The sequence below is a fragment of the Adiantum capillus-veneris genome, chromosome 11, assembly GCF_014529385.1.
Source record: "Adiantum capillus-veneris isolate H3 chromosome 11, ASM1452938v2, whole genome shotgun sequence".
NCBI classification, from domain to species: Eukaryota; Viridiplantae; Streptophyta; class Polypodiopsida; order Polypodiales; family Pteridaceae; genus Adiantum; species Adiantum capillus-veneris.
This window is the reverse complement of record NC_140941.1, coordinates 97,289,702-97,313,962: the sequence shown is the minus strand read 5'-3', so window position 1 is coordinate 97,313,962 and position 24,261 is coordinate 97,289,702. Positions and strand designations below refer to the sequence as shown.

Below are 24,261 nucleotides of genomic sequence, written 5' to 3'. Positions count from 1 at the left end.
TCCATTCCATCTTTGTAGATCTTGGCACCTTGCTCATTGTCGTACTGGTATTTTATGAACAATAGCTTCATTGTGGCAGAAGGGTTTGATGATCCTGCTGCCATATTTTCTCTGTTGTTCAGGTTCAAGTGTTCCAAGTGTTCGGTGAAAATCTCGTAAGATCTCTCCGAAGAAGTATCAGAAACACTTCCTTCAAAGATAGGCCCTAATGGTTGCACCCAACTTTGGTTTATACTTCCCTCGGTTGATATGACACTTGCTTGTTCCCCTTGTTTTGGTTGGTTATTCTGGAGATTCCTGCCCGATCTCAAATTCATCAATTCCCCTAAAGGACTTTAACTTCTCGTCTCGGCAATTTGTGTTCCCAAGTTTTTGTGGTCAGAATTGATCCAAACTGATTGATAATTGGTCAATTGTTTAATCTTGTCAGTTGGACAACTTCTGTTTCATCAAGTGAGAATTTTGTTGCAGTTATGCTGAAAAAGACATTATACGCGTATGATGTCTTTTTTCACAGATTTGGACTATTTTGGTTATGCTCACTCTCAGTAGCCCCCTTATGCTCTATCCACTCACAAAATTCAGTTTGAACTCTGTTTGAGCAAGTTATGGCTAATTTAGGCTTTTCTTGGCAATTTTCCGCTTTTGACTTGTTTTGGGTCAATTGTGATCCAAATGGGATGAAACTTGAAATATAACCTTTAGACAGCTATTACAATGGATCTGTGTTGGCAAAGTATCAAAATATGTCCAAAATTAGGTCAAAGACATCATACGCGTATGATGTCTTTTTCATCAATTTGGGTCAAGACTTGATATTTTTGCTTTCTACAGTGTTTGTAACAATCTTGTCAGGTCAGATATCAAAAATAAGTAGTGGATGTGCTAAAAGACATTATACGAGTATGATGTCTTTTTTCCCAGATTTTGACTATTTTTGGTTTTAAGCCTTCTCCAATGCTTATAATTGAGTTTCAAGTGTTTTTGTCAGGTTTGAATGTAAAAACAAGATCTGAATCCAAAATTTCCTATTCTTTGCGTTTCTTGGACTCCGACTTGTCTTTTTGGGTTTCTTTGAGTGTTAATGCTCTTGTTTTAAGTTGAAATTAGGGTATAACTCCCCTTTTGAACACTCTGGTAAAGTCAAAATTTTTGTTTTGGTCTCTGTTTGGTCATTTAGACATCATACGCGTATGATGTCTAAAGTTGCAGATTTCCAGTTTTTTGGCACAGAATCCTTCCTAAAGCTTTCTCTAGTGCTCAGCAACTCCCAGATACACAGAAAATTTCTCTGGCTTTTGTTTATTGCAAGTTTCACTACTAACTCGACGGTTTAGTGATCTAACATGCAATCAACCATATCAAGCAAATACTCCAATGATTACTAGCTCCAGATCAAGATCAAATGAAGTCCTACCTAAGCTATTCCTAATCATAAAATGGGTTTGGTAATTGTGATTTTAAAGAGATCCACTGCCACTCACGGACTAGCAAATTCTTCTTCTATCAACAACTACTCAACACCAACAAAACAACAAACAAATCTAAGCTAATCTAAAAATACTGTCAACATGGAAGACCCAGGAATACCCCACTTCCTAGTATCTCTCGAGATCTTCGGAGTCCACCACTCCTAAATCTTTTCTAACTAAAGTATACAAAGTAGTTTATACGACTCACCTCGTAGGATAGTCTAAGGTCACCTACTTAGGGCTCTCGTCCCCGGCAGCGGCGCCAAATGTTAAGGCGGTTACGCCGCTAGCGGAAGCTAAATAGCGAGAACTCAACCAACAACAGAATTTGTCAAACGAGGACGGAGCTTGACCCGCAGGCGCATGGAAACAACTAGGTGGGTGTCAAATCACCTACTCGACCTTCTAATGACAATCACTACTAAGGAAATCAAATCTAAGTTCTAAAATACGCAAGTGATTGAAATCCGTACTACGAACGAATGCTATACGAAACAGGATCTAGAATCATTGAATCGATCTCAAACTCAAGGGGAAGTCTATACACTAGGTAAGAACAACACCCTAAAGACTTGAACTGCAAAATCAACCTATAATCATTCCGTGCGGTAAACGCGTATGAAAACAGGCCGAAAAATACAGGTGACCGAAACTTGACCCCAATGGTACTAATGTGTAGCTCTACTCGTTGTGGTTCTATAGATATGCTGCACGCTCCATTCCGACACACGAGTTGGAAGAAAACTCACACCGAAACTCGTAGGAACTTACCACACATAGAAGCCGATAGCGCGCACTCTTGGTATCTGTGCGTAGCTCTCGCCGTTGCTAACACAATGGCGGTGTCGCTTCTCCAATGGCGGCTCCGTAGCTCGCGTAGCAAGTAGATAAGACTCTCTCTCTCTCTCTCTCTCTCTCTCTCTCTCTCTCTCTCTCTCTCTCTGACACAGTCACGGCGCTCCAAAAACTCACTTTGATTAAATAAAAAAACTCCCCCTTTAGGTTACAAAACTTTGGCTTATATACCTCAGCCTTGGAGGTGAGAACATCTCTAACTAATTACATCAGCAAGTGAAATTACTTCGGAATTACAAGCTGGAAACTCAATTGAGTCCCGTTACTTAATGAATGGCTCCAATCAAAATCAATGTCGGAAAGACATTTATTACAATCAATGGTTACAAAAATGATGAGTGTGAGCAAAAATGTGGGTGTGATCCTCTGCTGGCTCAACACTCCCCCCCTCCGCGTATGATGTCTAAAGTTGCAGATTTCCAGTTTTTTGGCACAGAATCCTTCCTAAAGCTTTCTCTAGTGCTCAGCAACTCCCAGATACAAAGAAAATTTTTCTGGCTTTTGTTTATTGCAAGTTTCACTACTAACTCGACGGTTTAGTGATCTAACATGCAATCAACCATATCAAGCAAATACTCCAATGATTACTAGCTCCAGATCAGGATCAAATGAAGTCCTACCTAAGCTATTCCTAATCATAAAATGGGTTTGGTAATTGTGATTTTAAAGAGATCCACTGCCACTCACGGACTAGCAAATTCTTCTTCTATCAACAACTACTCAACACCAACAAAACAACAAACAAATCTAAGCTAATCTAAAAATACTGTCAACACGGAAGACCCAGGAATACCCCACTTCCTAGTATCTCTCGAGATCTTCGGAGTCCACCACTCCTAAATCTTTTCTAACTAAAGTATACAAAGTAGTTTATACGACTCACCTCGTAGGATTAGTCTAAGGTCACCTACTTAGGGCTCTCGTCCCCCGGCAGCGGCACCAAATGTTAAGGCGGTTACGCCGCTAGCGGAAGCTAAATAGCGAGAACTCAACCAACAATAGAATTTGTCAGACGAGGACGGAGCTTGACCCGCAGGCGCATGGAAACAACTAGGTGGGTGTCAAATCACCTACTCGACCTTCTAATGACAATCACTACTAAGGAAATCAAATCTAAGTTCTAAAATACGCAAGTGATTGAAATCCGTACTACGAACGAATGCTATACGAAACAGGATCTAGAATCATTGAATCGATCTCAAACTCAAGGGGAAGTCTATACACTAGGTAAGAACAACACCCTAAAGACTTGAACTGCAAAATCAACCTATAATCATTCCGTGCGGTAAACGCGTATGAAGACAGGCCGAAAAATACAGGTGACCGAAACTTGACCCCAATGGTACTAATGCGTAGCTCTACTCGTTGTGGTTCTATAGATATGTTGCACGCTCCATTCCGACACACGAGTTGGAAGAAAACTCACACCGAAGCTCGTAGGAACTTACCACACATAGAAGCCGATAGCGCGCACTCTTGGTATCTGTGCGTAGCTCTCGCCGTTGCTAACACAATGGCGGTGTCGCTTCTCCAATGGCGGCTCCGTAGCTCGCGTAGCAAGTAGATAAAACTCTCTCTCTCTCTCTCTCTCTCTCTCTCTCTCTCTCTCTCTCTCTCTCTCTCTCTCTCTCTCTCTCTCTCTCAGACACAGTCACGGCGCTCCAAAAACTCACTTTGATTAAATAAAAAAACTCCCCCTTTAGGTTACAAAACTTTGGCTTATATACCTCGGCCTTGGAGGTGAGAACATCTCTAACTAATTACATCAGCAAGTGAAATTACTTCGGAATTACAAGCTGGAAACTCAATTGAGTCCCGTTACTTCATGAATGGCTCCAATCAAAATCAATGTCGGAAAGACATTTATTACAATCAATGGTTACAAAAATGATGAGTGTGAGCAAAAATGTGGGTGTGATCCTCTGCTGGCTCAACACTCCCCCCCTCCGCGTATGATGTCTAAAGTTGCAGATTTCCAGTTTTTTGGCACAGAATCCTTCCTAAAGCTTTCTCTAGTGCTCAGCAACTCCCAGATACACAAAAAATTTCTCTGGCTTTTGTTTATTGCAAGTTTCACTACTAACTCGACGGTTTAGTGATCTAACATGCAATCAACCATATCAAGCAAATACTCCAATGATTACTAGCTCCAGATCAGGATCAAATGAAGTCCTACCTAAGCTATTCCTAATCATAAAATGGGTTTGGTAATTGTGATTTTAAAGAGATCCACTGCCACTCACGGACTAGAAAATTCTTCTTCTATCAACAACTACTCAACACCAACAAAACAACAAACAAATCTAAGCTAATCTAAAAATACTGTCAACACGGAAGACCCAGGAATACCCCACTTCGTAGTATCTCTCGAGATCTTCGGAGTCCACCACTCCTAAATCTTTTCTAACTAAAGTATACAAAGTAGTTTATACGAGTCACCTCGTAGGATAGTCTAAGGTCACCTACTTAGGGCTCTCGTCCCCGGCAGCGGCGCCAAATGTTAAGGCGGTTACGCCACTAGCGGAAGCTAAATAGCGAGAACTCAACCAACAACAGAATTTGTCAGACGAGGACGGAGCTTGACCCGCAGGCGCATGGAAACAACTAGGTGGGTGTCAAATCACCTACTCGACCTTCTAATGACAATCACTACTAAGGAAATCAAATCTAAGTTCTAAAATACGCAAGTGATTGAAATCCGTACTACGAACGAATGCTATACGAAACAGGATCTAGAATCATTGAATCGATCTCAAACTCAAGGGGAAGTCTATACACTAGGTAAGAACAACACCCTAAAGACTTGAACTGCAAAATCAACCTATAATCATTCCGTGCGGTAAACACGTATGAAAACAGGCCGAAAAATACAGGTGACCGAAACTTGACCCCAATGGTACTAATGTGTAGCTCTACTCGTTGTGGTTCTATAGATATGCTGCACGCTCCATTCCGACACACGAGTTGGAAGAAAACTCACACCGAAACTCGTAGGAACTTACCACACATAGAAGCCGATAGCGCGCACTCTTGGTATCTGTGCGTAGCTCTCGCCGTTGCTAACACAATGGCGGTGTCGCTTCTCCAATGGCGGCTCCGTAGCTCGCGTAGCAAGTAGATAAGACTCTCTCTCTCTCTCTCTCTCTCTCTCTCTCTCTCTCTCTCTCTCTCTCTCTCTCTGTGACACAGTCACGGCGCTCCAAAAACTCACTTTGATTAAATAAAAAAACTCCCCCTTTAGGTTACAAAACTTTGGCTTATATACCTCAGCCTTGGAGGTGAGAACATCTCTAACTAATTACATCAGCAAGTGAAATTACTTCGGAATTACAAGCTGGAAACTCAATTGAGTCCCGTTACTTAATGAATGGCTCCAATCAAAATCAATGTCGGAAAGACATTTATTACAATCAATGGTTACAAAAATGATGAGTGTGAGCAAAAATGTGGGTGTGATCCTCTGCTGGCTCAACAGATACTTGCGTTGTTGGCATTGCGGTCACACAGGGTACATTAGACACCGTTGTTTCAGACGTATGAGACATCAGCTAGATGTATGCGAGATGCAGATACGGCTTTGACACATGTTAGAGAGACAATTCTTGTGACAGTCTATGCCAATGACGGTGATGTCATGCTTGCCTCGAGTGTACCTCTTGCAGCTTTGTCTAGCGATAACACACTTTCTCCACAATGATTACTAGATAGGGATGTTGTTTTCCACATCACACCATGTCGTGAGCGGTTTAGCACATTTTCTAGTGGGAAACTTAGTTGTGTGCATTTGGGCCGATGGTTTTGTGTTTGACATAGAGGGTGCAGGAGTTTGTTTGTCTTTGCCCAATGGTGCATCATACACGCTACGACATGTGCGCTACGTTCCTCAATTGAGACAAAGCTTGATCTCAATGAGATAGTTGGCATCTTTTGGTTGTCAGATACTGCTTAGAGAGCACTCTTTCCAGATGCATTGTGGTTCACTAGTGATTGCTAGAGGAGCCTGCATACGCATGTGTCTGAGGTGCGAGATAGTGTAGTCTCGGTTTTGTTGTTGGCATGCTTTGAGCGAGAGACGAGACATGTCGCTTTCGAAAGTGAGCTCCACCTGCTCACGAGACAGAGCATTTAGTTGTGCAGGACATGCCAATGGACTCTGTAGAGACAGAGATAGAGGAACAGTGCTCTAGTGAGACACAACAGATGTTGTCACAGTTTGTGCAGGTAGAGGTAGAGCAGGTCTGCTCCCTAGAGACACAGATAGAGCTGACAAATATGGAGTTCTTTTATATGCTCATGTTAGAGGCTGATGAGTTGGTGCCAAGACGCACAGTTTTGCCAATGGGTGAGAGGGACGTAGCTTCCCGAGTGTCAGTATTGACACATCCATACACGATGGGTAGTCATGATGATGTAGTGATTGTAGATAGTGTAGGGGAGGCAAGTACAACGTAGGGAGGAAGTCCGCTCCCTAGAGACATAGATAGAGCTGACAGATATGGAGTTCTTTTATATGCTCATGTTAGAGACTGATGAGTTGGTGCCAAGACGCACAGTTTTGGACATGGGTGAGAGGAACGTAGCTTCCCCAGTGTTGATGTTGACACATCCATACACGATGGGTAGTCATGATGATGTAGTAATTGTAGACAACGTAGGGGAGGCAAGTACAGCCAAGTTTGCGCAGATTTTGTCAGCGTATAATGTTTGACTTGTTAGTGTCGAGTCTATAGTGGGAGCATTTGCAGCAGGGATAGTCAGTCGTACGGTGATGACTCACACTAGCATGATGCTTCGTGGAGCTTTGCAGACCGTACAAAGTTGTCTGTGGGATTTACATGCAAGCTCTAGCATGGGTACGCACGCTAGCCTACCGCCAGAGCTGATACGATTGCGTATAGATCGACAGAGTGAGCCAGTGTGTGTAGGTTGAGAGAGTCTCTCACCTATTTTCTTATACATACTAGTAGTTTAGCTAGTAGGAACCACTTATCGGCACATTCGCCTTTAAGTAGGAGATTGTTGGGGTATAGGCGTATGTGCCTTGCCCAATCACCCAAGCTATGGGCGCCCGCCCATTGATAACTTATTCTTGTGTACGTATACAAAGAATAAGGGGCAGCTCATTGTAGAGTCTTGCTCCACCCACACACTGTGTACTTCTCTCCTTTCCACACACACATCGCACCGCACACGCACGCATCCGTGCACTCGCACTCTTCACATCGGGTACAAGGCTATTTGGATTGGCAAGAAGTTTCCCAAAGCCAGACTATGTCTCTGTGCCAGGTGCAAGTGAACCATTGAAGTCATTGGGCATTTGATTATCAGGTACCCCTTCAACAAACCAATTTTGGCTCCCCTAGTGTTTGCCTTGGGCTTCACACCCTCTTGGAAACAATTCTTGTAGGAGACTTATGCTAGAATAGACTATGAGCTGAATTTCTCTGGTTGATCTCGAGGCAAATAAATTTTTTTTTTAATGAGGGAGAGTTTCATCCTAAGATTCTAATATCTTGTTTTGTTTTAATCTATGTGCAAGATTGTCTACTTTACTTGAACTTTTGACCGGGCTTTGGTGCACAGAAGGGCCATGATCTTGGAAAAAGCTGTCATGCACTACAATGAACCAATTGAAATGGGGAGGGAAGATGAATTTGAGGCTTGTAATGCCCAACACTTGAATGATTGGCTTCATGAAATTGTGACGACCTTAAGAACTACTATCTGCGCTAGAAAGATCCCCTTGGCCAAGGTTTAGGCCCAATTGGACTTCTTGGGAATGCTTAGCTATGTGTTAAAGTCATGTACCTTTTTGTATATAGAGCCTGCCAGTTTTGTAAGGCTAAGTTCTCAACTAGTTTGCCGACCTTACCCATTTGTTGAGTAACATCAATAAATTTTTTGTTCTCGCTTAATATATTCCCCGCGCACTAATGGTTTTTCACCAAAAAACCTCTTCATATACATATATTTTGTCATTCTTGGGTGACTTGCAACATTGTCAACTCTATGTGTGTCCTCTCCTTCACCATTGAGCTAGTGCACACTAATAACAAGGTGATGCTTTCATTTACATTTACAAGTGCTATGCTTTCAACCCAGCAACCCAACAACCATATGGAGGACCATTGGCCTTAGTAAAGGTTGCATTTGGGTGCAATTGTGGAGGACCATTGGATCAAGCTTGCTAATTAGTGCCATGTGGCAACAAAATTTCTTTTCGACTATTTCTTGCTCGCCCTTGTGAGAGGGTTTTGAAATTTGTGTATATCTCTCTTTAAAGTGGGGCATTGAATATTGGGTTGCACAATCTTTCTTATTCTCTTTCATTGTTTTTTCCTTTGTTACAATGTTTCCAAGTGTTTTTTCAATCAGTCTTTTTTATACTTTTGGAATATATTGTAATCTAAATTTGTTCATTCATATAATTGTTTTCAAAATATATAATATTTTATTGTGATTAAAAATGTTTTAAAATGTTAGTGTCACTTTTTGTGTCTCTCCCTCACAAAAAAGCCTCTTATTTAAGTCCTCAAAGGGGCTGCCCTTTCATCAAAAAGTCCAACACTCTTTGGTCTAGAGTGTTCAACACTCCCCAAAGAGTGCACCTCCTTAATGCTAGGGTTTGAGGGAGCGTTTTTGTGAGGTGCATGCTGCCTATGAGGTGCAAGAGAGCAAGGAGGCCTGAGTTTGGCTTGGAGTAGCGTGGATGCACATCTTGATCTTCTGATGGTGATGTGCTTCATGGTGGTTGAGTCCGTGTAGGGATGGGTGTCCCTTGGGGTGAGGGACCCTGCATCTTTGGCCATGGAGGATTCAGCTCCATCCATGCCCTCCCCCTCCTTTTTGGATTAGAGGATGACCCCCTTCTCTCCTCTCTTATGGGGGCAATTGGCAACCTTGTTATGATTCTATGGGATGTTATGTTGTGGCTTTGCTGCAATCATGGACTTGTGGCATGAGTCCTCCCCTTGGTGGCACCAATTGTCAAAGGCTTATATTCCTTTGATGGTGCTTGGCTTGCCTTAACTAGCCTACTATCTCTTCTCTCTAGCTCGAATCTGGTTCTACCCAGTCGGTGTTTGGTCAAAGGAACCTTCTCACATGGTGATGGAGCTTGCGACCCCACGTTAATTGATGATATTATTTTCCATGTTGGCTACTGGTTTTGACTCTCTACAGAGTGGCTCCCTGATTTGTACTTTTTTGGGGTTTTAATATATTTTCAAATCACAAATGTGAGCATTTCTATACAAAAAAAAGAAGCCTCTTATTATTAAATTCCTCTCAATAGCATTATATAGGCCATAATAAACTTTCACCTTGTTCAAACTCCAAAACAAATTATTAAAGTGTCTTTTTAAAAATAAATATTTGTGAAATCCATCATTAATAGAAGGTTCTAATGCTTAAGAGTGCAAAGTAGAATTGCCAAAAAGGTTACTAACAAAGGACTCCGATGATTGGCCCATTTATGGGACAACAAAAGCAAGAGCTGGAAAGATACAAACCAACTGGCTACCTAGTTCCACCTCAATGGCACTGAAAGGTTTCTTATTAGCGCAGTTGTTGAAGGGCTGGGCAATTGCTTAATTTCGATCTACAAGTCTACTTTGGAGTGAAAAGCTTGGCAATGGCTGAAGTGCATACATTTTTATAAACCGCGGACTAATTGGTTCTCCCCCCTCAAGAATCTATGGGGCAAGCAATGCCCAGAATCAAGATGGGTGGTGGTAGCTAATAACATATGGAATCCACAGTGGCCGCTGTCAATGAAGATCTTTTTGTGGAAGGCGTTGTGAGGAATTTGCTGATGGGCATCAATATTATTGTCAGATGCATTGGCTTGAAGAGGTGCTCGAGGTGCAAAATGTCAAGCAAAGACCCCTCTCACCTATTCAAGGAGTGCCTGGTGATTAGTGGCCTAACAAGCAAGGTATGCAAATGGGTTCAAAAGACCTAGAAGGTAGGGTTTTACAAAAACAATCTATTCTTAGGAGATACGGTGATGAAAAGCCAGGCACTGCTAACCTGTACACAAATTGTTAGGTTTTGTTACTTTCGGCAAGTTTGGAAAGCTAGGAACAATAGAGTTTTTGAAAATGACCTATCAATAGCTAGCTTCATGGAGATAATCCAAGAAAGCAAGGAAACGGTTATGGCCATTGGGAAAAGGAAGAACTCTGACATGTGGAGTAGTACAATCCTCGCCGTCATCATAACCGCTAGTGATGTGTAAAGGAACATGGGTTGTAGCCTGCCTCTGTTAGGTGGTTTCTAGCTCCTTGATGTATCAAGTTATCCCTCAAGGCTTGACACAAGCTTGAGGTAACAATGTATTCTTTTTGGAGAATTATAAATAAATAAATAAATAAATATATATATCCACTCACAATTTTGAGTTTGGCAAAAGAAAGAGTACAAAGTAGAGTATTGAAAGAATAGATTCCTCTATGCAAGCCCACCTCCACATGCTTCTTTCTCTTTTCGCATCAACACAACTTTGAGGACTACCTACCTGTATAGACAATAAAACCAATATATACCTACCTGTATATATATATATATATATATATATATATATATATATATATATATATATATATATATATATATATACATACATACATATGTATGTATACATACATACATATATATGTATGTGTATATATATATGTAGATTACGAGAGAAGGAGTTATGGGGGGCCTTACCAACAAGAGACAAGATCTTAGCTCGAGGTGTAGGCTCCGATAGGTGTTCGGGTTGCAGAATTGCTAGGGAGGATCTCTCCCACTTATTCTTGGAATGCTTGGGGGTAAGAGGCTTGGCAGGTAAGAGGCTTGGCAGGTAAGGTCTGTGCTCAAGTCGTTAGTTTTTTCTTCCTCCACCGTGTTTGAAAGACCAGGAATGGTCGAGCGTTCGTACAGGAGCTCTTGGTTGCCAACTTTGCTGAGATTATCCATGATATCAATGAAACTATCTTTGGGATTGGAAAAGGCAAGACTTTTGATGAGTGGAGTTGGGTAACTCTTACCGCCAGATCTATGTCAATGTGACGTTTGTGGGGATGGAGTGCCCTTTTGCCATGGCTTGTATTGAGCGTGGTGCTGGTGTAATGGTTCTCTTTTCAATATAACCTCTCACATATTGTGAGATTTGAAAAAAAAAAAAAAGAGAGAAAAATACAACAAAATGGAAACCATCAATGGATCATTTGAAGGCCACTTAGGTATTCAATGAACCACAACTTGCATGTGTGTAATCAAGATGCAAAGGAGAGATCTCTACCTTTGCATCTCTATTATTCAACATACATCACCCTAAGGCATATCCAAGCTAGGTACAAGTCATTGAAGCATAATTATCAGTTACCTTATTGAATAACTATGTCTCATGGATGGTCACATGTGCACCAACTATATGCCATATATAACTATGTAGTAGGTAAAAGGTTCACTAGGCACAATTGCACTAGGTACATCGAATGGATAATTAATGTCCAAGTGACCACATCTTTACAAGCATATCCACCAAAGAGAGTAATTGTATTGCAAAGCAAAGTTGCAAAACTTTCACAAAAGCCCCTTCTCATGCTATAAATAGCTTGTCCATGCTACTTGGAGATGCTAATACTTGGCAAGAGCGAATGGTGCTTGGCTGTGACCTACATATGATACTTGACAAGAGCGGGTGGAACTTGGTGCTCACGTGCACACGCTCAGGTGCACACGCGCACACACACACACACACACACACACACACACACACACACACACACACACACAGTTGCATGCTTGCCACCTTGCTTCTTTCCAATTATCGTTTTGAAGAATCTCTTCAACAAGTGGAGCCGGTTTTCAAGTTTCAGCTCTCCTATTCCGTAGAGCTTGTTAGGTAGAAGGCGATAAAGAGTTCCTGAAAGGATACAAGTCAGGAGCCTTAAAAAATGCGCAAATGGAGGTGTAGTGTCATAATAATCAATATCTAATTCTCCTAAATGATTTTCTCATGTTAAACTGATCATTTAATATGGGGAAGTGCCAGGGGAGAAAAAGCTAGAATATTGGTTAAGCTAGCAGACCGGCCACAATAGGGATCCAAAGGAGGGAAAATAGGGATCCAAAGGGGGGGCCATCTTCAAAAGAGCTATGTGCAACAATGGGCTAAAAAGACCCTAAGGTTCAGCCCATTAAACTTCCAAAATGCTAAGGTTCCAAAATTCAAAGGTTGTGTCCAAAGGTCAACCTTAAAGGAATTGGATGCTTTGTTTGTGTACAAAAAAGTCTTTGCAATCCCTACTTGGGAGGGGGCGAGCCTTGCATGTAGGGGATGAGAGAGAAAGCCACACACACACACACACACACACACAAGCTCCCTTTACACAAAGGGAATGAGGGACACATGTCAGCTCCCTAGGCCAGATGCCCACAAGGTGTACCCAATTCCTATTGGATGGCCTTGGAGGTGGACCAATGAGAATTAGGCTAGAGTAAATCTAGTTTAATTAATTTAAAAACACTTAATAAAAGAACTAATGAGAATTAAGTCCTCTAGAAGACTATTGGACAGTCTCCCAAGGGGTCCAATGAGCATTCAACAGCCCAATGGCTTGCCTGATTCCTATTGGCCAGGAGGCAAAGGGGTCCAATGAGAGTTTAGTTGAATTATTAAATTACCTAAAGCTCTCACAAAAGGGGAAAGGGGGACACATGTCAGAAGGCTATCACTTATGCTGCTTAATAGTCATTGGCTAGCCCTGGGGAGGTCCAATGGGAGGATAGCAAGAGCAATTAGCAAGAGGGCTCGCCCAAGAGAGAGAGGGGGCTGATTTTTGCAAGGCATTAACACACACACACACACACACACACACACACACACACACACACACACACTCTCACACAGTCTATGTGAGAAGCAAGAAAAAGACTGTGTCTTCCCAAGCTTTAACGGATAGCTCATCACCTACTCCAAGCTTGTGAGATAGAAGCCTACATCGACACACTCTTGGCATGTGGATGCAAATCCAACCAAGAGCCAAGCTTCAATGCATGCTCATCTCCTCTACCATGCTAATTACTAGGCTAAGCTATGCTAATATGAGTGATTATGTGAGGAGATGTACATCTTTCTCGTAAGATACTCCTTCTTCCTCTCAATCTACTCTCATACCCTGCTAGCTCTCACCATCTTCGAAGGTGTGTGAGGTCCTGGGTCTGAGACCGGGGATAATTGATGTTGTGTTTGCTAAGTGTTTTGCTTAGTGCATGAAGCTTTCATCTTCATTGCACTAGCTAGTCTTGAAGGAACACAAAGAATTGTATTGTACAATGTCTCTCTTAATGGGAGAAACCATAATACAAAGCCTTTTGGAGGGGGGACCGGCTCTATGCAAATCCGGTCCTCAACTTTTGTCAATAGCTTAATTTCTCTCTCTTTTGAAAGTATTGTTCATGCTATCTAACTAGGTGTTATGCTTTTTGTTGCTCTCTCCACCCAAGCACTCTTGTAATTCTCATTAGGAATCTATTCTAATGAAATGCCCACTATGTTCATGCTAATTTCCGCTACACACAAGTTTTTAGGCCATTAAATGTTACATGTAGCTAATTAAGTGTCAAGTCAAATCGCTTTTTAATTCTTGCTAACATGCTCCTCTTACTCATATCCATGGAAATCAAGGGAGTTCTCATTTTATCTCAAGGAAAATAACTTTTCCTTGCCCTATGCTAAGACAACATTGCTCTTATAGTGACTCATAAAATGGCATTTTTTTTGCATCATCAAAAGAAAGAGTGCCCCCGCCCCGCCCAAAAAAAAAAAACCCACCAAAAATGAAAAAGAAACATACGATACTCATTGCAACTTGCAACTCATGGCTCATTGGAAATCTGAAAAGTCTTAAATCATCATTGTGTGGTTTACGGAGAGGGTGGTCTGCACAAAGAATGTGTGATGATATCCAAGAAGTTACCGAGGTTCGTCTAATTGTTAAGGTATCGATAAAACATGAATATGGCACACCTGTTGAGTAATTGTATAACTATGAAGTGGGTGACCTATAATTTAGAATCATAATTTTGCACCAGTTTATCTATTGTTTTTTAATGAGCATTCCTTGAGACAATGAGGCAATAGAACTGGGACATATGTGCACTCATATTGACACTTTTACCATGGAGCTAAGATTCCAATATACTTGTCGTTGCACGATTCGGGAGCCACTACCGTTGCATGATTGGTGCTACTGATGTTTGGAACTTGAGCTCTAAAGTGTCATCTTTCACAATAAGCACAGATAAGAAAGCAATATGTCATCCAAAAAAGAAAGAAGGCATCGTTAGAGCTGGCTTTATGACAAAGAAAGTTAGATTTGTGTGTGTGCATATTAGAGCCTAGCTTTATGGCAAGGAAGCCTAATGGAGTAGTGGACCTACTGTCGTCCTGAAAAGCATCCGTCCTCTTCTTGCCTCACGCGCCACTGCAGCTCTTTTCTTCTATGCGGAGGGGGAGGGAGCTGAATTTTTCCTTCTGCAAAAGCAACTTGCAGAAGATCGCCCATTCCCCTCCATATACTTGTAGTTGCTTTTTCAGCTCGTAGCTCGCGCGCGCGCACACACAAGCAGACCCACACACGCGTGTCCGTCCAACTTAACTGCCCACAACTTCTCTGCGCTTGCCATGGCTTTTGCTTTGGTGCGTGCCTTTTACGGGGGCGCTTGAATTCAAAAAGCAAGGAAGAGAGAGAGACGCCCACGTCCAAAATACACATGAGGCGTTGAGAGGGAGGGAGTCTACTCACACTCGTCCATACAAAACTCTCTAAGAGTGCGAGCATATTAACTGCAGCAGCAGGCATATGCCTTACCGCCAGGCAAGCAGAGACCTGGACCAGAGTAAAGGATGTGGGGAAGAAGAGGACAACAGCACAAGCTCAAATCATCTACTACGTCATTTTTCCTTATCGAATCCTGGAGAGCCCGATAATACTAGTAGGAACACCAGTAGCAGCAGCAGCAACAACACCACCACCACCACCGCCACCACCACTACCAACAACAACAACAGTAGCAACAGCAACGCAATACGTGCACCCCTTTCGTCTGCCCATCTCGAGCCCCTCTCAGATGAAGACTCTGAACATTGTCTCTCATCTAAGCATGGCAGGTATTCTACTAAAGTCCCTGCATCCCGTGTAGACCGCTTATTGCAACAACGACAGCTCAGTCGGTCCCGAAACTCTCTTCAACAACATGACAAGCCCTCAGACAGTGAGTCAAAGGCCAATGGTCTATGGGAAAGAGGAGATGGGTGGCTCGGCAGGGACACCATTATTACTAGCAACGATGGTGCCGCAAACTTGCTGTCGGAGGCACTGGACGATGGTAGGCACATGGCTTCAAACAGTCGACAACGATTGCTTGTTGTGGCCAATAGGTTGCCTGTATCAGCGACACGAATTGGAGATACGTGGTCGCTGGAGTTGAGTGCAGGTGGCCTTGTCAGTGCTCTTCTAGGTGAGATGCTGCACATGTGAAAGATTGTCAATATTATATTCTATGTGAAGCCTTTTTGGTTTGAATTGTCTCTAGAAAACTTCAATATGCATCGATCTTGAAGCCAATTGTCATTTATTTTGTTAAAGCGGATAGTGCATTTTTATTCTAAAGCAGTATTTTGCTTTAGTGCAAGCACTAGGCTGCAATCCATTTGGTAATAAAAGTGGTATTGAAGCAGATTATTGGGGAGTTGAACACGCATTTTATTAATATCCAAAGGTATATCCTCCCTCTGCACTCACGGCATGTGATGAACAGAGTGTTTTCACATTACAAAATGAACGGTTGGTAAGGGAGTATACTTGCCGTCTTTATCATTGACTGATTTTTGGAGGATCAGCAGAAAAGTTTCTTCATTTTGGATACTACTGGGTGAAGCTACTTCCAGTTGCACCCTCCTTGATTAAGTGCAAGAATTTGTCTGGGGTAGGCAAGAGAAGAGGGCACCTTGTCTGTATTGGAGCCTGGAGGGTATGCTCATGTTTTTGGCTAAAGAATCTGGTGAGGGTAGTCTTAATGTACAGGGGATAGTGCCTTTTTCCATGTAGGTGGGCAATCGCAAAGGTTTTTTCTCCGTTATTTGTGAAATGTGTGCTTGGTTTTGTGAAAGGCTGTTCTCTGGTGCAATCGAGTTTGGGTTTTTTCTAAACGTGATTGACGTTGCCACCAGTGAACATCTTGTCTCCTCTATTCTCTATTTGCAAATAGGAGAAGCAATTTTTATCCGGAGTATTGTATCATTGGCTAAAGCCAATATTAAATACTTAGCTTTCAACCTAAGGACAGATGGAGGGAGTGACTGGTCAGCTGTGATGCTTGGTGAAAGTGATATGAGGTGGTTTGTAAAGTGAAAGGACTGGTAAAATGTATTTGTTTTCCCTATCGTCCACTCACAAAACTGCTGTGGATGCTTTCTTTGTAAAGGTTGACATTTTAAATAGAGGAAGTCTGTCTCCTCAAGTTGTATATATGGTTGTAGGAGTGAGGCAGTTTGAGACACGATGGATTGGTTGGGCGGGTGTCAATGTTGCAGATGAAGTGGGCCAAGTCGCATTGAAGAATGCACTTGAAGAAAAGGTTAATCTGCTGAAACCTGTGATCATCAAAGTGTTTAGTGTTTGTAACTGGCTAAATACTTTTTCATATTGTTTGCTTAGCTATACCAGATTAGCTTCTAATGCTTATTGTTTTGGAGACTCACAGCGGTGTGTCCCAGTCTTTTTGGATGAAGAAACTGTGCACCAATATTATAACGGGTATTGCAACAATGTGTTATGGCCACTCTTTCACTACCTTGGGCTGCCACAAGAGGATAGGCTTTCAGCTACTCGGAGCTTGGAAGATCAATTTGAGGCTTACAAAAGGGCTAACAGCAAGTTTGCTGACGTTGTACAGTCTATATATAAGGAAGGCGACGTGATATGGTGCCATGATTATCACCTCATGTTTCTACCGAAATGTTTAAAAGACTACGACATCAACATGAAAGTGGGTTGGTTTCTTCACACACCATTTCCTTCTTCTGAGATATACCGAATGCTGCCATCACGCTCAGAGCTTTTGAAAGCGGTGCTTTGTGCAGACTTGATTGGGTAAGTATCTTTCTGTTCTTTGACTATTGCTGTCCCATTTTCACACAACAGTCCGGACTCCGGAGCTTCCCACTCTTATGCTTTCTCCTTATTAAACATTGTCTTTTTCGTGGAATTTGTTTTTTATTTTAGGATAGTGCACGAGAACTCACTTTATGGCTGGTTCAAATCACCCATCTAAACGTTCTTTATGGACTTTGAGTTTAGCAGGTAGATACCTTACGGTTTATTTAAGGGAGTTGTTGTCCTTTTGCTTGTGTATAAATTGGTGGCGCTCTCTGGAAAGGCCAATGCTTACATTTGTCTGACCTTTGATGATAATTAATGCAAGAGCGTCTTGTTTTCTTTAAAAAACGGCTTACTTGTGTTGACTACTCTGTTCACTAGAACCGCTAATGCACTAGTCAACGTGCTAAGCTTTGGTGTTTTATTTTATCGAGGTTTTTGTGATTAATGGCCATTCATATTCAAGTTTTGGCAACCTTTCTGATAATCATGATCTCATGAGGTAGTTTCTTGAAATACTTTATTGATGTTCATATATGCTGTATATTTATGTCTGTTGATATTATAAACGTAATATAAGTATGTAATAATTGATAAATATGTATATGTATTACATAATATATATGCATGTATTGTACACACATAAATATACATGCTAGTAACATGGAATGGGATTGGGATGGCAAGAGTTAAGTAACAGGCTGATGCAGAAATGAAAAATAAAAGCATTTTTCTGAAAATTTTCTAATGTAATTATACATAACAGGAGTAGTATTAACAAAAGTACACCAATTAAGCATCGATGGTGTGCTGACAGGTACAAAATGAGAAGAATATCCCTTGAGAGCCCCAAAAGACAATGGAACAAACCCAAACTAAGTGGGGGTATGAATGACGATGGAGAACAGTTCTAGGCAGTGCTCCTATGCTAGAGAGCTCTGAGAGGCTGTTCTTGGAGGTTCTGATGAGAGGTGTACAACACCTCATCTAGATGGGAGGACTCATCATTAAGATCATCGAGTTAAGGGGATAAGAGTGAGGACCTAGGAGGTGAAGCCCCCTTTGAAGGAACATGCTCATCCCAGATGACATCACCCCTCGGTCTAGTCCCCTTCTGCTCAGTCATAGAGAAGGAGACGGTTGTAAAGAGATTTGTAGTTGACAAAGATTAGCTTGCGGGACTTGGAACCAAACTCCCCCTGCGCTTCTTTGGAACATAAGACATAAGGCATCACTCCCATTGTCCGAAAATGGGAGACCTCATGCTTGCTACCAAAATAGGCCTCAAATGGATTTTGTGGAGGAAGGGAAGTCGATGGAGATTGGTCAAGGATGTGAGCAATTATGACAACTACCTCTTTCCACAAAGACCTAGGTAGCTCACAACGCTCGAGTATAGTTTGGTGTCAGATGTAGCAGAATTGAGAGTTCACAACAGAATCAAGCAATCACACAACACAACACAATCTTTATTTTTAACCTTGCGTTATTGAACGAATGTTTGTGTTACTGATGGTTCTTTTCTCAAAATCAATAGAGTTTTTTTTGGAGACATAGATCTCGCAAAGGAAATACGTTAATCTATCCGGAGAGAGAATAGATAATGATAGATAGATCTATGTATGTACTACTATGTAGATGTCTTGTTCAGTTTGGTAGCTTACTTCTTTCTATTTTTGCTGAGGCCATGTCACTTTTCTTGCTTTGTAGGACACCACAATTGCGAGGTCTTACTATGCCTCTGGATGACTCGTTAGACTTGTTGGATCAGGAGTATGCAGATGACACTTTTCTCTTTGCACGCTATGACACACACACTTTGGATAGTCTACGGCATGCTTTTGCTACCTTTGGTTTGGCCAACTAGATTCTCGCGACACTTCGACTTAACTTACACGACCTCACTTAACTACGCGCCAACGAGATACTCTTAAACAAGAAGGCAGGTGCTTTGAGTGCTTCCTAACGGGGCACACTTCCTATGTTTGTCCCCACAAAGGTGACAAACCTCTAGAGCAACCTCCCGCCAAGAAAGCTAGAACCTTAGTGGGACTTGTTCAGATATTTATGCAATTTCTGTACCCGATGCTTCCAAGGAATTATGTAGATCCTATGGAAAGATTGGTGGCCACAAAGCTCTTATCGTCTTCGATCTAGGACCATTGAAAAGTGTAGAGTTCTTCAAGCAGATAGACTTAGAGTACGACTAGTTTGTTGAAGGCATTGAGGCCAAGCTAGCTATAGGAGATACCAGCATAGTTGTCCCACGTATTGGAGCCCTTCCTGTCACCATTCAACGGTACCACGGCAAGGCAGATTTTCACATCATGAAGTTAGGGCATTGCGATGCTCTTTTTGGGTATGGCTTGGCACGACAAAAGATGCTACTATTCTGATCTGCAACAAAACCATTACTTTGAATGAAGATGGCAAGATAGTCGTTCTTTGAGTTCGATAGCCAATTCCGAATGATTTTTGTTTTGCTTTGTATTTAGATACTTTTTGGAACATTGTTTGAAAATTGCTTGGAATAGATTAAATCTGTTTTGAACTTGTGGCAATGGAATTTGTTTGATTCTAGTTTCAAAGCTGGTTTCAGTGTTGTTTGATAACCTCTGGAAGACGCAGATTTCTACTTGTACTTGGGACCTCTAAACGACACACGCTGCGGTCTGGGGAGCATTTAGTTATAAATGGAAACCTCTGAACGACACAGACTACGGTCTAGGGAGCGTTTGGTTGTATAGGAAGCCTTCTAAATGGCGCAGGCTTCGGTTTGGGGAGCGTTTGGTTGTATTTGGATGTCTTAATGTTATGTGTTTGCATATGTGAATTTTGTGTCATTTGTAAAGCATTTTTGTGTATCAATAGTTCCAAATTGGATGAGATTGCGATCTTAGTGTATCAAGATATCTTCTAGAGATCGGTGAGATTTGAATGTGATGGCTAATATTGCTATACTAGAATATCAAGAGCTTAGATGCGGATGAGATTTTGTCATGTGCAATGGAAGGGTTTATGGATTTTAATTCAGATCTAGTACTTAGCAAAAACACAAGGTTACTTCACTTTAAATGAGAGAACTCGACACAATGAGAGAGAGAGAGAGAGAGAGAGAGAGAGAGAGAGAGAGAGAGAGAGAGATCACATCACATTAGCACTAGCGTTTTGCAAATCCTTAAGAGTCAATACTAGATCCAACCTAGCATTTTTGCATGAAGTATCAACATGAAGTATTCAACATCAGCATTCAACCATTGTATCAACATTGTGCAAGTAATCTAAAGCAAGTACTTGCTCTAGCAACAGAGCAAGTGGGCCCTTGAGGGTGGTTGGGACCCGACATGCGGTCTCTCTCTCTCTCTCTCTCTCTCTCTCTCTCTCTCTCAAACGCTGATGCTATGGACTGAAAATGCTGATGATGATGGACGTGTTGGTGATGGAAACGCGCTAAGGTGCTGTTGGGTATTGGCTACTGGGTACTCTGTATTGATCCTCCGACACGGCGCGGCGGAGTTTCAAGCCAAGACGTATTGGCCCCGAAGACTGGCGCCCCTTTCGATATTTCTTTATTATTGATTCGACAAGGTACAACTCCCAAGTGTCCGACTCTCTACGAGACTCTGCATCCATCCCTTAGAAGAGTGGCCTGTGGCAACTTATAAAGAGTACATGCGATGCTAAAAACAGAGCCCCCAAAAGCTATTGTTCTAAAAACATTTAAACTGAAAAGCAACTGCTTCAAAAAGCTAGTGCTAAAATCTGCCCAACTCTGTATTGATCCTCCGACATGGCGCGGCGGAGTTTCAAGCCAAGACGTATTGGCCCCAAAGACTGGCGCCCCTTTCGGTATTTCTTTATTATTGATTTGACAAGGTACAACTCCCAAGTGTCCGACTCTCTACGAGACTCTGCATCTATCCCTTAGAAGAGTGGCCTGTGGGCACTTATAAAGAGTACATGGGATGCTAAAAACAGAGCCCCCAAAAGCTATTGTTCTAAAAACATTTAAACTGAAAAGCAACTGCTTCAAAAAGCTAGTGCTAAAATCTGCCCAAAACAGCCAGCACAATTTGTGAAAATCCGTACAATAGTGCCATGTGTCAAGTCAATGCATATTGCAGAAGTTTCGTATAGTTGCTATGTCGTCACTTTTTATGCAAGGCTTTTGTGTATGTCCCTTGAATTATTTATGCCCCTTTGACAAGACTTTATAAGTTGGTATTTTTCTGTGGCTTCTTCTTCTTCTAGGTTTTAGGCCCCTCGACAAGATTTGCAAAACATAGTCAAGTTAGCCCAAGACCTGAAGGTCACACAGATGCCCTAGTGTCACGCAGATGATCACGAATGCGATTCGCGAATATCACATAGAGAGAATTGTTCATGGCGCAAAGAATTCTCGCTTTGACCAAGAGATTGGCATGGACCACCTTTCTAGGGGGAGTGAGTCTGTGAGACTGGCTATATGAACGCATGAATCAAATGCGTCTATGTAAGGTGCAACGGAATGAATGTTGAACTTTGCTCAAGATGAGTGCTCCGAACTGTGCTCAAGGGTTCCTTTTGTTCTTATGGAAGGGAGAGCCTTCCGTTCTTAATGAGAGTGCAATGATCACAAACAAGTGAATGGACACTGTGCGTGAAAGTGTATGAGACTGAGAGGTAGAGAGAGAAGAGAATACGACACCAAGACGTAAAAACCTCCTCCGAAGGCCCCACTCTCGTCGGCGAGAGTGGTCTACTATTGATTGCACAAACTGGTACAAACTGAATGCATGTGATTGATGCAAGTCTAGGCTAGATCGACGACGACGACGGGGATGACGAGACCGACGCTATGGCTGAAATCTGCTACTCTTTATCTGCTGTCCAAAAATGCTGATAGGCTGAATTCTGCTGCGGCTGAAAACGCTAGGAAAACCGCTGGTATCTGTTGATCTTTGTCGCTGAAAATCTGCTGCTATGAGGGCTGAAAACTGCAGGTCTTTAGGGCTGAAAACTGATGGTCTTTAGGGCTGAAAAACTGATGGTCTTCATTTGCTAAAAAACTCCATGCCAATAGATGGCGATTTGGGGATTCAGGAAACGCTAGGGCTGTGGGTGATCTTGCGATGAGGCTTGATGAAAAACGCTATTTGCTGATGTCTTCAGGCGATGCAATCTGTGATGAAAATGCTAGGTTGATGGGATGAAAAACGCTAGCATGGGGAGTCTTCTGCTTGGAGGGAAAATCGCCAAGGGGGTTCTTTCTGAGAAGTTACCTGTCAAGCCTGGGCTCCTGCTGCCTCTTCTGCCAATTAGTGCTAGTCTAGGTTTGCTTATATACAAACTTACTCAATTTTCCCTACCTACTTTCCAACAAAAGTCACTTAAAAATAATAAGTGAAAAATGTCAAAAAATAGGGAAAATAGGCTAAATGCACTGGAAAATTCCCCTAAAGGATTTTGATGGGAATGCTTATGATCATGCTGTGTGCAACCAGAGGATATGCATCTACACTAAGTGTCTGGACTTGCACGGTCTACAAATAGACTCACAAAAGTGCCAGATCACCTCTAAATCTAGACTGATTGGACTGACGGAACCCTTGTCGTGCTGTAGCTTGTCCACGAACACATAGGGTTGGATGTGTCATGTGACATCCCCTCCTTTTCAAAGTGAGGTACTAGTATTGAACTATATGGCGTCGAGCGAGATCGCCAATAGCATCCGGAATCCTGGAAGGAACTCTTCGCCGGCTCACTCTGATGTGTGGGTCGTGCGGTACTTGAACTTCATAAAGGTCTGCAACGCTTGCTTCTTTGGGCCGCGCTGAAAGCGACACAAAGTCTTCTGTAGCTCCTTCGATGCTTCAACTTCGTCTAGATTCATGCTTCTTTCTTCTTCAAGAATCTCCATGGCTGAAAATTCCTGAAACCATTTCCAACACAAAACCATGAACATACCTATTTCATGTAAAGTGAGTGGAAAAACTCTTGTCTTCCTCAAAGACTGTGCATGCAATGTAGATGAATAAAGAGACGGAGCGCCAAACCGTTCACCACACACACGCAAACAATGAGATCGAATCTTTCTCTTTTGATATAAAGCAATCAACTGTGGCAATTCACAACGGAAAATTGAAATGCCCATGCTTGGTGCTCATACTTTCATGTGCTCTTTCTACGACTGTGGCTTGCCAAGGAAGATACATGGAATGTGACTTCCTTGAATGCATACTTTCAGATTTTCATGAAAAATCCGCATACATTCATGCTCATTCATGAGCGAAACGTGCTCAACGTACAATATGTCATGCCTAGTAAAAGGGATCACATAAAGACGCTGACTAAAATACAGGAAACGATCACGAATGAAACACTCGAACAATGCGTGCGTACTAATCATGCGAACACATAATACTTCCTGTGAGGGTTCTTTGGACCTAGGCTCGAGAGCCAAGATCGATCCTTCCTGAGGGGGTTCTTTGGACATAGGCTCGAGAGCCAAGATCGGGTCTTCGTGATTGATCGTCTCTGCAATGAGGTTAGCTTCACTAGAGAAAGTATCAACTAACACATCATCCTCTTGTGAACAATCACATCTTCTTCATGCAACTCATCATGCTTGTGAGAAATCACATCTTGATCATGCAAATCATTATGCTCATCATTAACCTCCAAATCATCATGCTTATCATTGTCATTCAAATCATCATCATGCAAATCATGTGTCATGGTTTGAAGAAGAAAAGACTGAGAGAGTCTCCTTCTCCTGAAACTGTTCAATCTTCGCCTGC

At 42.1% G+C, this 24,261-nt stretch overlaps 1 protein-coding gene across 1 annotated transcript in view; it reads left to right on the top strand.

Moving 5' to 3' along the window:
* The first annotated feature begins 14,758 nt into the window (after positions 1-14,758).
* The window catches only part of LOC147447701 (alpha,alpha-trehalose-phosphate synthase [UDP-forming] 1-like), a 97,947-nt gene continuing 88,444 nt past the window's right edge, over positions 14,759-24,261 (top strand). The window contains exons 1-3 of the mRNA XM_086523421.1: positions 14,759-15,842; positions 16,864-16,961; positions 17,088-17,476. Of these exons, the coding sequence (XP_086379547.1) occupies positions 15,185-15,842; positions 16,864-16,961; positions 17,088-17,476 (1,145 nt within the window). The 5' untranslated portion in view covers positions 14,759-15,184. The remainder of the gene's footprint in view (positions 15,843-16,863; positions 16,962-17,087; positions 17,477-24,261) is intronic.